At 45.8% G+C, this 12,591-nt stretch overlaps 1 protein-coding gene across 2 annotated transcripts in view; it reads left to right on the forward strand.

Annotated features, from left to right (window-relative positions):
- LOC110534688 (prolyl 3-hydroxylase 2) overlaps positions 1-12,591 on the forward strand; it is a 99,459-nt gene that overhangs the window by 72,991 nt on the left and 13,877 nt on the right. For both annotated transcript variants that reach the window (XM_021619656.3, XM_090243039.1), the window contains exons 4-5: positions 3,389-3,520; positions 8,427-8,554. In XM_021619656.3, coding sequence (XP_021475331.1) covers positions 3,389-3,520; positions 8,427-8,554 — 260 coding nt within the window. The remainder of the gene's footprint in view (positions 1-3,388; positions 3,521-8,426; positions 8,555-12,591) is intronic.

A 12,591-nucleotide genomic window follows, 5' to 3' on the forward strand; every position in this document is an offset into this window, starting at 1 on the left:
TTAGGCTGTTCTGAGGGCAAAAAGCGTTGTAACTAAACATTAGTACGGTGTTCCTAATGTTTTGTGCACTCAGTATACATACGCACATGCACACAGACAGACACACACACACACACCTCCGGTGAGATCAATTCGATGTCACCTCAGTGTCTCAGTGACCAGGCTAACTGTAATACACCTCAGCATCTCAGTGACCAGGCTAACTGTAATACACCTCAGTGACCAGGCTAACTGTAGTACACCTCAGCATCTCAGTGACCAGGCTAACTGTAGTACACCTCAGCGACCAGGCTAACTGTAATACACCTCAGCGTCTCAGTGACCAGGCTAACTGTAGTATACCTCAGTGACCAGGCTAATTGTAATACACCTCAGCGTCTCCGTGACCAGGCTAACTGTAATACACCTCAGTGACCAGGCTAACTGTAATACACCTCAGCGTCTCAGTGACCAGGCTAACTGTAGTACACCTCAGTGTCTTAGTGACCAGGCTAACTGTAATATACCTCAGTGACCAGGCTAACTGTAGTACACCTCAGTAACCAGGCTAACTGTAATACACCTCAGCGTCTCAGTGACCAGGCTAACTGTAGTACACCTCAGTAACCAGGCTAACTGTAGTACACCTCAGTAACCAGGCTAACTGTAATACACCTCAGCGTCTCAGTGACCAGGCTAACTGTAGTACACCTCAGTAACCAGGCTAACTGTAGTACACCTCAGTAACCAGGCTAACTGTAAATACACCTCAGCGTCTCAATGACCAGGCTAACTGTAATACACCTCAGTAACCAGGCTAACTGTAGTACACCTCAGTAACCAGGCTAACTGTAGTACACCTCAGTAACCAGGCTAACTGTAATACACCTCAGCGTCTCAGTGACCAGGCTAACTGTAGTACACCTCAGTAACCAGGCTAACTGTAGTACACCTCAGTAACCAGGCTAACTGTAAATACACCTCAGCGTCTCAATGACCAGGCTAACTGTAATACACCTCAGTAACCAGGCTAACTGTAAATACACCTCAGCGTCTCAATGACCAGGCTAACTGTAAATACACCTCAGCGTCTCAGTGACCAGGCTAACTGTAGTACACCTCAGTAACCAGGCTAACTGTAGTACACCTCAGCGTCTCAGTGACCAGGCTAACTGTAATACACCTCAGCGTCTCAGTGACCAGGCTAACTGTAATACACCTCAGTGACCAGGCTAACTGTAATATACCTCAGTGTCTCAGTGACCAGGCTAACTGTAATACACCTCAGTGACCAGGCTAACTGTAATACACCTCAGTGACCAGGCTAACTGTAATATACCTCAGCGTCTCAGTGACCAGGCTAACTGTAATACACCTCAGTGTCTCAGTGACCAGGCTAACTGTAATACACCTCAGTGTCTCAGTGACCAGGCTAACTGTAATATACCTCAGCGTCTCAGTGACCAGGCTAACTGTAATACACCTCAGTGTCTCAGTGACCAGGCTAACTGTAATATACCTCAGCGTCTCAGAGACCAGGCTAACTGTAATACACCTCAGTGTCTCAGTGACCAGGCTAACTGTAATACACCTCAGTGACCAGGCTAACTGTAAAACACCTCAGTGACCAGGCTAACTGTAATACACCTCAGCGTCTCAGTGACCAGGCTAACTGTAATACACCTCAGTAACCAGGCTAACTCTAATACACCTCAGTGACCAGGCTAACTGTAATACACCTCAGTGTCTCAGTGACCAGGCTAACTGTAATACACCTCAGTGTCTCAGTGACCAGGCTAACTGTAATATACCTCAGTGACCAGGCTAACTGTAATACACCTCAGCGTCTCAGTGACCAGGCTAACTGTAATACACCTCAGTGACCAGGCTAACTGTAATACACCTCAGCGTCTCAGTGACCAGGGTAACTGTAATACACCTCAGTGACCAGGCTAACTGTAATACACCTCAGCGTCTCAGAGACCAGGCTAACTGTAATACACCTCAGTGTCTCAGTGACCAGGCTAACTGTAATACACCTCAGTGACCAGGCTAACTGTAAAACACCTCAGTGACCAGGCTAACTGTAATACACCTCAGCGTCTCAGTGACCAGGCTAACTGTAATACACCTCAGTAACCAGGCTAACTCTAATACACCTCAGTGACCAGGCTAACTGTAATACACCTCAGTGTCTCAGTGACCAGGCTAACTGTAATACACCTCAGTGTCTCAGTGACCAGGCTAACTGTAATACACCTCAGTGACCAGGCTAACTGTAATACACCTCAGCGTCTCAGTGACCAGGGTAACTGTAATATACCTCAGTGACCAGGCTAACTGTAATATAGCTCAGCGTCTCAGTGACCAGGCTAACTGTAATACACCTCAGTGACCAGGCTAACTGTAATACACCTCAGCGTCTCAGTGACCAGGGTAACTGTAATATACCTCAGTGACCAGGCTAACTGTAATATAGCTCAGCGTCTCAGTGACCAGGCTAACTGTAATACACCTCAGTGACCAGGCTAACTGTAATACACCTCAGTGACCAGGCTAACTGTAATATAGCTTAGCGTCTCAGTGACCAGGCTAACTGTAATACACCTCAGTGACCAGGCTAACTGTAATACACCTCAGTGACCAGGCTAACTGTAATATACCTCAGTGACCAGGCTAACTGTAATATAGCTCAGCGTCTCAGTGACCAGGCTAACTGTAATACACCTCAGTGACCAGGCTAACTGTAATACACCTCAGCGTCTCAGTGACCAGTTAGTTCTCATTTACAACTGCGACCTAGCCAAGATAAAGCAAAGCAGTGCGACACTAACAACAGAGTTACACACAGTCTATATACAGTGTGTGCAAATGTAGTAAGATTAGGGAGGTAAGGCAATAAATTGGCCATAGTGGCAAAATAATTACAATTTTGCAATTAAACACTGGAGTGATAGATGTGCAGAAGATGAATGTGCAAATAGAGATACTGGGGTGCAAAGGAGCAAAAAATAAATAACAATATGGGGATGAGGTAGTTGGGTGGGCTGTTTACAGATGGGCTGTGTACAGGTGCAATGATCGGTAAGCTGCTCTGACAGCTGATGCTTAAAGTTAGTGAGGGAGATATAAGACTCCAGCTTCAGTGATTTTTGCAATTCGTTCCAGTCTTTGGCAGCAGAGAACTGGAAGGAAAGGCGACCAAAGTAGGAGTTGGCTGGTGATAACAATCGAGAATGTATAATAACCAGTGGAATGAAAAACACCGTATGAAATACCAACGTTAGGGTAGCCAAATATTGTTAGTGGTTCATCGTCATTATTATACAACTCAATGCTTTTTCTGTGCTTTACATGAGTAATGAATTAATTGACCTGTATCCTCTCCATCCTCATGTGTGTGTTTCAGACCACTTCACCCAGGTGCTGCACTGTGAACACGAGTGTGTTAGAGACCTGTCCACTCGGCCCGGTCGTCTGTCTCCCATGGAGAACTACCTGCCTCTGCACTACGACTACCTGCAGTTTGCCTACTACCAGCGTGAGTAACATTACCTTACACTGCCTCTACACTATGACTATCTGCAGTTCACCTACTTCCTGAGTGAGTAACATTACCTTACACTGCCTCTACACTATGACTATCTGCAGTTCACCTACTTCCTGAGTGAGTAACATTACCTTACACTGCCTCTACACTATGACTACCTGCAGTTCACCTACTTCCTGAGTGAGTAACATTACCTTACACTGCCTCTACACTATGACTACCTGCAGTTCACCTACTTCCTGAGTGAGTAACATTACCTTACACTATGACTACCTGTAGTTCACCTACTTCCTGAGTGAGTAACATTACCTTACACTGCCTCTACACTATGACTAGCTGTAGTTCACCTACTTCCTGAGTGAGTAACATTACCTTACACTGCCTCTACACTATGACTACCTGCAGTTCACCTACTTCCTGAGTGAGTAACATTACCTTACACTGCCTCTACACTATGACTATCTGCAGTTCACCTACTTCCTGAGTGAGTAACATTACCTTACACTGCCTCTACACTATGACTATCTGCAGTTCACCTACTTCCTGAGCGAGTAACATTACCTTACACTGCCTCTACACTATGACTACCTGCAGTTCACCTACTTCCTGAGTGAGTAACATTACCTTACACTATGACTACCTGCAGTTCACCTACTTCCTGAGTGAGTAACATTACCTTACACTGCCTCTACACTATGACTAGCTGTAGTTCACCTACTTCCTGAGTGAGTAACATTACCTTACACTGCCTCTACACTATGACTACCTGCAGTTCACCTACTTCCTGAGTGAGTAACATTACCTTACACTGCCTCTACACTATGACTACCTGCAGTTCACCTACTTCCTGAGTGAGTAACATTACCTTACACTACGACTACCTGCAGTTCACCTACTTCCTGAGTGAGTAACATTACCTTACACTGCCTCTACACTATGACTAGCTGTAGTTCACCTACTTCCTGAGTGAGTAACATTACCTTACACTGCCTCTACACTATGACTACCTGCAGTTCACCTACTTCCTGAGTGAGTAACATTACCTTACACTGCCTCTACACTATGACTATCTGCAGTTCACCTACTTCCTGAGTGAGTAACATTACCTTACACTGCCTCTACACTATGACTATCTGCAGTTCACCTACTTCCTGAGTGAGTAACATTACCTTACACTGCCTCTACACTATGACTACCTGTAGTTCGCCTACTACCTGAGTGAGTAACGTTACCTTACTGCACCTTACTGAATCTTACTCTGCCCTACTGCACCTTACTGAACCTTACTCTGCTCGACAGCACCCTACTGAACCTTACTCTGCCCTACTGCACCTTACTGAACCTTACTCTGCCCTACTGCACCTTATTGAATCTTACTCCTCACCCTACTGCACATTACTGAACCTTACTCTGCCCTACTGCACATTACTGAACCTTACTCTGCCCTACAGCACCCTACTGAACCTTACTCTGCCCTACTGCACCTTACTGAACCTTACTCTGCTCGACAGCACCCTACTGAACCTTACTCTGCCCTACTGCACCTTACTGAACCTTACTCTGCCCTACTGCACATTACTGAACCTTACTCTGCTCTACAGCACCCTACTGAACCTTACTCTGCCCTACTGCACCTTACTGAACCTTACTCTGCCCTACTGCACCTTACTGAACCTTACTCTGCCCTACTGCACCTTACTGAACCTTACTCTGCTCTACAGCACCCTACTGAACCTTACTCTAACCTACTGCACCTTACTGAACCTTACTGAACCTTCCTCTACCTTACTGAACCTTACTCTGCCCTACTGCACCTCACTGAACCTTCCTCTACCTTACTGAACCTTCCTCTACCTTACTGAACCTTACTGAACCTTCCTCTACCTTACTGAACCTTCCTCTACCTTACTGAACCTTACTCTGCCCTACTGCACCTTACTGAACCTTCCTCTACCTTACTGAACCTTCCTCTACCTTACTGAACCTTCCTCTGCCCTAATGCACCTTACTGAACCTTCCTCTACCTTACTGAACCTTACTCTGCCCTACTGCACCTTACTGAACCTTACTCTGCCCTACTGCACCTTACTGAACCTTACTGAACCTTCCTCTACCTTACTGAACCTTACTCTGCCCTATTGCAACTCTAGACTATGGTTGCATCCGAAATGGCACCCTATTCCCTATATAGTGCACTACTTTTGACCATAGCCATTTGGACAACTGGTCTAAAGTAGTGCACTATATAGGGAATAGGGTGGCATTTGGGATATAGGTTATTATGATTACCTGAAGTTCACCTACTACCAGCATGAGTATTACCTTACTTCACCCTACTTTACCCTGCTTGACCTTGCTTGCAGACAGGGTGTGGTTTTCAGACTACAGGGGTGGCCAGCCCTCATCCTGGAGGGTTGCCGTGTGTACAGGCTTTTGTTGATTGACTAACAAACCCACACCCATCTTAAATGAGATAAGTATTCACCTGATGACTCACACAGAGAGCTGGGAAATGCTCTGTGGAGAAAGACTAGGAACTGTATTCATAAAGCTTCTCAGAGTTAGAGTGCTGATCTAGGATCAGCTTTGCCTTTTAGATTGGAATGAATGGACAGAACTCCTAATCTGGGATGTTTTGTGAGTACAGGCCTACACAATCAACACCCAACAGACCAGGACCACACCTCAGTAGGGAACCACACAAACTCATTCAGCAACATCTGGTGTCCGTATCTAAAAATATATGCACGAATGACTGTAAGTCTCTCTGTATAAAAACCTCTGCTAAATGGCATGTATTATAATAGGCTGCCAGCCTTTGTCTTCATCCTAAATGGCACCCTATTCACTGTATAGTGCACTACTTTTGACCAGAATCCATAGGGAAATAGGGGGCCTAAATAGGGAATAGGGGGCCATTTGGGAAAGTCTGTGTAGTCTGGGCTGATTGGGGATCAGACGTTAGAGGGAGAGAGAGACGGGTTGGCAGGACAGTACAGCAGCGGAGAGAAGGAGGGAAAAGACGATGTGATGAATACTTATGAGCTCATCAGATCATGTCTAATGCCCCTGCACCACATGTCTAATAAACCAAGTGGATTGTGGGATTCTAGGAAAAACAGAGCTCAATTAATCATTCCCAACAGTGGCACTTACTGTGTCGTCTTCCGTATATAGTGCACTATTCCCTATATAAAGAACAGGGTACCATTTGGGACACATCTGTGTGAATACTGTGTGAATACTGTGTGAATACTGTGTGTGAATACTGTGTGTGAATACTGTGTGTGAATACTGTGTGAAGCTCTGCAAGGCTCTACAGTTGATGTTACTTGGAGACTGTGGGAGATGCCGTTAACCATATAATTAGTTATTTAATAGGATCTCTATGCTATTGATAGTGAGGAGTGTCAACGCTGAGTCTATAGCAGGCTGGACTTTCGAGGCAAAGGAGAGATTTTCAGTCCTGTTTAAATGCAAAGGCCTTGTCACCCTTTGAGATCGAATGGGGTCTCTTGGTCTCTTTTACAAGGCCCCATGTAAAAGTATATGTTAACCTTTCACATGGGGGAGAGAGGTAAAGAGAGAGAGACAGATTGAGAAAAAAGAGCAAGACAAATTGTCTTAAATGTTCCAAAAAGTTTTTTATTGTCTATTGTTGCAATGTTTCATGTCATGCCAATAAACATTTTTAAATTGTTAAAATGGAAATTGAGAGAAATGGAGAGAGAATGTGCAGTTATCCATCAACGTCTCTAATTGCTTGTTAAAAAGACAAGTCTCCTCACTCAGCAGCCTCTCATTGCTCTGCGGGAAGCTGTTTCCTCAGTAATCCGTGCGGTGACATTGTCGTTTTTATGGCCTGAAAGCCCCTCGCTGTTTAAGACCTGGGAACCAGGGCAACCTGAAGAGACGTGCTGACCACAGAAACACTCGCTGCCTTTGCCCCTCCAAGAAGTGGTTTCAGAGCCAAGCTGCTTTACAAGCTAGTAAAGCACACGTGTGTGTGTGTGTGTGTGTGTGTGTGTGTGTGGGGAGGGGGTGTACAGTGTGTGTTACTAGCAAGTCACTACTCGCTTTAGGATCTTTAGATACAGCAGATATACTGCACATCCTCCTCACACCTAGTCAGTCCTACCAGCCATCCTCCCCAGTCCCAGTTCTCTCCTAGCCTGGAGCAGCAGTGTGGGTGTGTGGGAGTGCGTGTCTGTGTTTCCACTATCTCACCCAGCCTCTGACTGCCTGTCACTGCTCTAGCATCTTGCTCCAGTGTGCTCATGGTTCTGGAATGTTCAGCTGCTAGACTTCCAGAAGCTCCAGACACACATCTCATCCATGGCCTAGGGGGCTTTGTTACATGTGGCTTTGTCTGTGCTGACCTGTATGAGTGGGGAAACTCTTCCTCAACAGTGCAGAATAAGTGTAAAGTAGCAAAACTATCAATATACATTAGTGCACTCTATAGGGAACAGAATGCCATTGGGAACACACAGCCTTACAGGGTAGTTCAGGGAGGGAGTCTGAGGTGTGGTGACCGGTCCTCACACCTAATTCTGTTGATCATTTTTCTCTCTCACTCTTTGTTCATCTCGCTCTCTTTTTCTCTCACTCCTAACCCACTTCTTTCAATTTCAGTATGTTCAGCTCTATTGGCACAGTAGGAACCAGCCAGTGTCGCCAAAGCAACAGAACACAGTAATATCGATATCTACCTCATAATGTGCACTTTCTCTCACTGTCTCTCCCTGTCTCTCCAGTCAATTTCAATATTTAATACCGTTTTCAATTCAAATGAGCTTTATCGACACAAGAACCTCACAACGTTGCCAAACAATACAACAGAACAAAACACTACTGTCCATTTCATCATGTCTTCTTTCTCTCTCTGTCTCTCCAGTTAACATGGTGGAGGAGGCCTTGGCGTGTGCCCAGTCCTACCTGCTGTTCCACGAGGGGGACGAGTTTATGACAGAGAACGTGGAGTACTATAGAGAGGCTATAGGTCACGACCTCAAACCCCGGGAGGTAAGACCTTGGCTGCGTCCAAAATGGCACCCTATTCCCTATATAGTGCACTACTATTAACCAGGACCCATATGAGCTATTCCCTATATAGTGCACTACTATTAACCAGGACCCATATGAGCTATTCCCTATATAGTGCACTACTGCTGTCTACATAGGGAACAAGGTTCCATTTAGGACCGTATGCATTCTACATGGGACACAGGTGTGTGTGTGTGTGTGTGTGTGTGTGTGTGCCAGCCAGCCAGCCGACATACTGTGCAGCTAATGACTGGTCACTACTAGTGTGTTTGTATTCCTCAAACCTTCATTCCATTTCAATTCAATTTAAGGGGCTTTATTGGCATGGAAAACACATGTTTACATTGCCAGAGCAAGTGAAGTAGATGATAAACAAAAGTCAAATTAAACATTACACTCACAAGTTCCAGAACAATAAAGACATTTCAAATGTCATATTATATCTATATACAGTTAAAGTACAAAAGGGAAAATAAATCAACATAAATATGGGTTGTATTTACAATGGTGTTTGTTCTTCACTGGTTTCCCTTTTCTTGTGGCAACAGGTCACAAATCTTGCTGCTGTGATGGCACACTGTGGTATTTGTTGTTTTCTAATTCTGTGTATTCTGAGGGAAATATGTCTCTCTAATATGGTCATACATTGGGCAGGAGGTTAGGAAGTGCAGCACAGTTTCCACCTTATTTTGTGGGCAGTGAGCACATAACCTGTCTTCTCTTGAGAGCCATGTCTGCCTACGGCGGCCTTTCTCAATAGCAAGGCTATGCTCACTGAGTCTGTACATAGTCAAAGCTTTCCTTAAGTTTGGGTCAGTCACAGTGGACAGGTATTCTGCCACTGTGTACTCTCTGTTTAGGGCCAAATAGCATTCTAGTTTGCGCTGTTTTTTTGTTAATGCTTTCCAATGTGTCAAGTAATTATCTTTTTGTTTTCTCATGATTTGGTTGGGTCTAATTGTGCTGCTGTCCTGGGGCTCTGTGGGGTCTGTCTGTGTTTGTAAAAAGAGCCCCAACCTCTTCTCGAGGTTCATCTCTCTGTAGGTGATGGCTTTGTTATGGAAGGTCTGGGAATTGCTTCCTTTTAAGTGGTTGTAGAATTGAACAGCTCTTTTCTGGATTTTGATAATTACCGGGTATCGGCCTAATTCTGCTCAGCATGCATTATTTGGTGTTCTACGTTGTACACAGAGGATACTTTTGCAGAATTCTGCATGCAGAGTCTCAATTTGGTGTTTTTCCCATTTTGTGAATTCTTGGTTGGTGAGCGGATCCCAGACCTCACAACCATAAAGGACAACGGGTTCTGTAACTCATTCAAGTATTTTTAGCCAGATCCTAATTGGTATGTCAAATTTGATGTTCCTTTTGATGGCATAGAAAGCCCTTCTTGCCTTGTCTCTCAGCTCGTTCACAACTTTGTGGTAGTTACCTGTGGCACTGATGTTTAGGCTGAAGTATGTATAGTTTTTTGTGTGCTCTAGGGCAACAGTGTCTAGATGGAATTTGTATTTGTGGTCCTGGCAACTGGACCTTTTTTGGAACACCATTATTTTGGTCTTACTGAGATTTACTGTCAGGGCCCAGGTCTGGCAGAATCTGTGCAGAACATCTAGGTGCTGCTGTTGGCCCTCCTTGGTTGGGGACAGAAGCACCAGATCATCAGCACACAGTAGACATTTGACTTTTGACAGATTCTAGTAGGGTGAGGCCGGGTGCTGCAGACTGTTCTAGTTCTAGCTTCATTTTGTACTCTAACTTAGCATTCAGTCCTTATAAAGTTCAATTTATCGTTGCAATGTATTTTTCTTCTTGGCTTTTGAAAGTAAAAAAAATAGCTTCAGACATTACTCACTCAGTTCCAGGTTGGATGGTGTTTTCAGTTTGTTTGCCAGAGCATTTGCTTTATAGCTTGGGCCTTCCAGGTAAATCTGTAATTCTGTCCAAAATCAGGTTGTAGGTTTGAAGTTTTGATTTGAAGTGAAGGTTATGTTGTGGAGGGTAGCATCCTGTATGTGTCCCTGCCAAAAAATACAAGTTTATCTAACTCTAAATGTATCTTTTTTTAAAGAACATGCTGAAAAATGCAGGTGCTCATCTGCTCATGACCTCTGTCTCTCTGTCCCTCGCGCGCTCTCTCTCGCTCTCTCTCTCTCTCTCTCTCTCTCTCTCTCTCTCGCTCTCCCTCTCTCTCTCTCTTGCTCTCCCTCTCTCTCTCTCTCTCCCTTGCTGTCTCTCTTTCTCGCTCCATCCCTCTCCCATTTCTCTCTCTCATACTCGTCTCTCTCTCTCCCTCCCCCCCGCTCTCTCTCTCTGACTCTCTCTGTCTGTCCCTCTCTCTCTCTCCCTCCCTCTGCTCTCTCTCTCCCTCTCCCCCCTTTCTCCCTCTCTCATATCTCTCTCCATCTCTCGGTCTCTCTCTCTCTCTGTCGCTCTCTTTATTTCCCCCTTTCTCCCTCTCTCTCTCTTTTTCTATCTCTCTCTCTCCCTCTCCCCCCTTTCTCCCTCTATTGCTCTCTCTCTCTCTCTCTCTCTTTTTCTCTCTCCTGCTCTCTCTCTCTCTCTCCTGCTCGCTCTCTCTCTCCTGCTCTCTCGCTCTCCCTCTCTCTCTCCCTTGCTGTCTCTCTTTCTCGCTCCATCCCTCTCTCATTTCTCTCTCTCATACTCGTCTCACTCTCTCTCCCTCCCCCCTCTCTCTCTCTCTCTGACTCTCTCTGTCTGTCCCTCTCTCTCTCTCCCTCTGCTCTCTCTCTCCCTCCCCCCCTTTCTCCCTCTCTCATATCTCTCTCCATCTCTCGGTCTCTCTCTCTCTCTGTCGCTCTCTTTATTTCCCCCTTTCTCCCTCTCTCTCTCTGTCTCTCTCTCTCCTCTCTCTCTCCCTCTCCCCCCTTTCTCCCTCTATTGCGCTCTCTCTCTCTCTCTCTTTTTCTCTCTCCTGCTCTCTCTCTCTCTCTCTCTCTCCTGCTCTCTCTCTCTCCTGCTCTCTCTCTCTCTCTCCTGCTCTCCCTCTCTCTCTCTCTCTCACTCTCTCCTGCTTTCTCTCTCTCTCTCCTGCTCTCTCTCTCTCTCTCCTGCTCTCTCTTTTTCTCTCTCCTGCTCTCTCTCTCTCTCTCTTTTTCTCTCTCCTGCCCTCTCTCTCTCTCTTTTTCTCTCTCCTGCGCTCTCTCTCTCTCTTTTTCTCTCTCTCTCTCTCTCTCTCTTTTTCTCTCTCCTGCGCTCTCTCTCTCTCTTTTTCTCTCTCCTTCTCGCTCTCTCTTTTTCTCTCTCCTTCTCGCTCTCTCTCTTTTTCTCTCTCCTGCTCTCTCTCTCTCTCTTTTTCTCTCTCCTGCTCTCTCTCTCTCTCCTGCTCTCTCTCTCTCTCCTGCTCTCTCTCTCTCTCTCTCTCTCTCTCTCTCCCTCTCTCTCTCTCCTGCTCTCTCTCTCTCTCTCTCTCTCCCTCTCTCTCTCTCTCCTGCTCTCTCTCTCTCTCTCTCTCTCTGGGGACTCAGGGACCTCATTTACTCAGTATAGAGCAGTAGAGAGCTGTGGTCTGCCTCCCTGCCAAATAGACCTTTCAGCAACAGGGAATAGGGGGAAATCATGTCCCAATACCCACAGAAACAATTTAGGAGCTGTTTGCATTACGGGTGAAAAGAGGATTTTTCTGGAAACCACAAACTGCTGCTCGGGTTTCATAACAAAGCGTCACTCCTTTTCGTCTATTGCAGATCTTCGCCCATTCTTTCTCCCTCTCCTCTTCTCCTACTCCCAGCTACTATAATGTCCAAGACGAGACTTTTTTTCCAAGACGAGACTTTTTATCGGGTCAGGTCCATGCTTAAGAGGCGTCAGGCTGCGTTCCAGCCGCTCCAGTCACAGCAGTCCTCCTTTAAGGCCCTGCCAACTAGTAAAAAGCTCATCTGTGAAATGCTGAGATGGCAATATAGTACAGCCATTGGGTTCATCACTGAGGAGAGGAGAGGATGGTACCCCCCACTGGGTCAGGCCTGTAGGATGCTTGGCAGCTGAAAAGGAAG

Source organism: Oncorhynchus mykiss, chromosome 1, assembly GCF_057628025.1.
Source record: "Oncorhynchus mykiss isolate SJ-2025 chromosome 1, ASM5762802v1, whole genome shotgun sequence".
Classification (NCBI taxonomy): domain Eukaryota; kingdom Metazoa; phylum Chordata; class Actinopteri; order Salmoniformes; family Salmonidae; genus Oncorhynchus; species Oncorhynchus mykiss.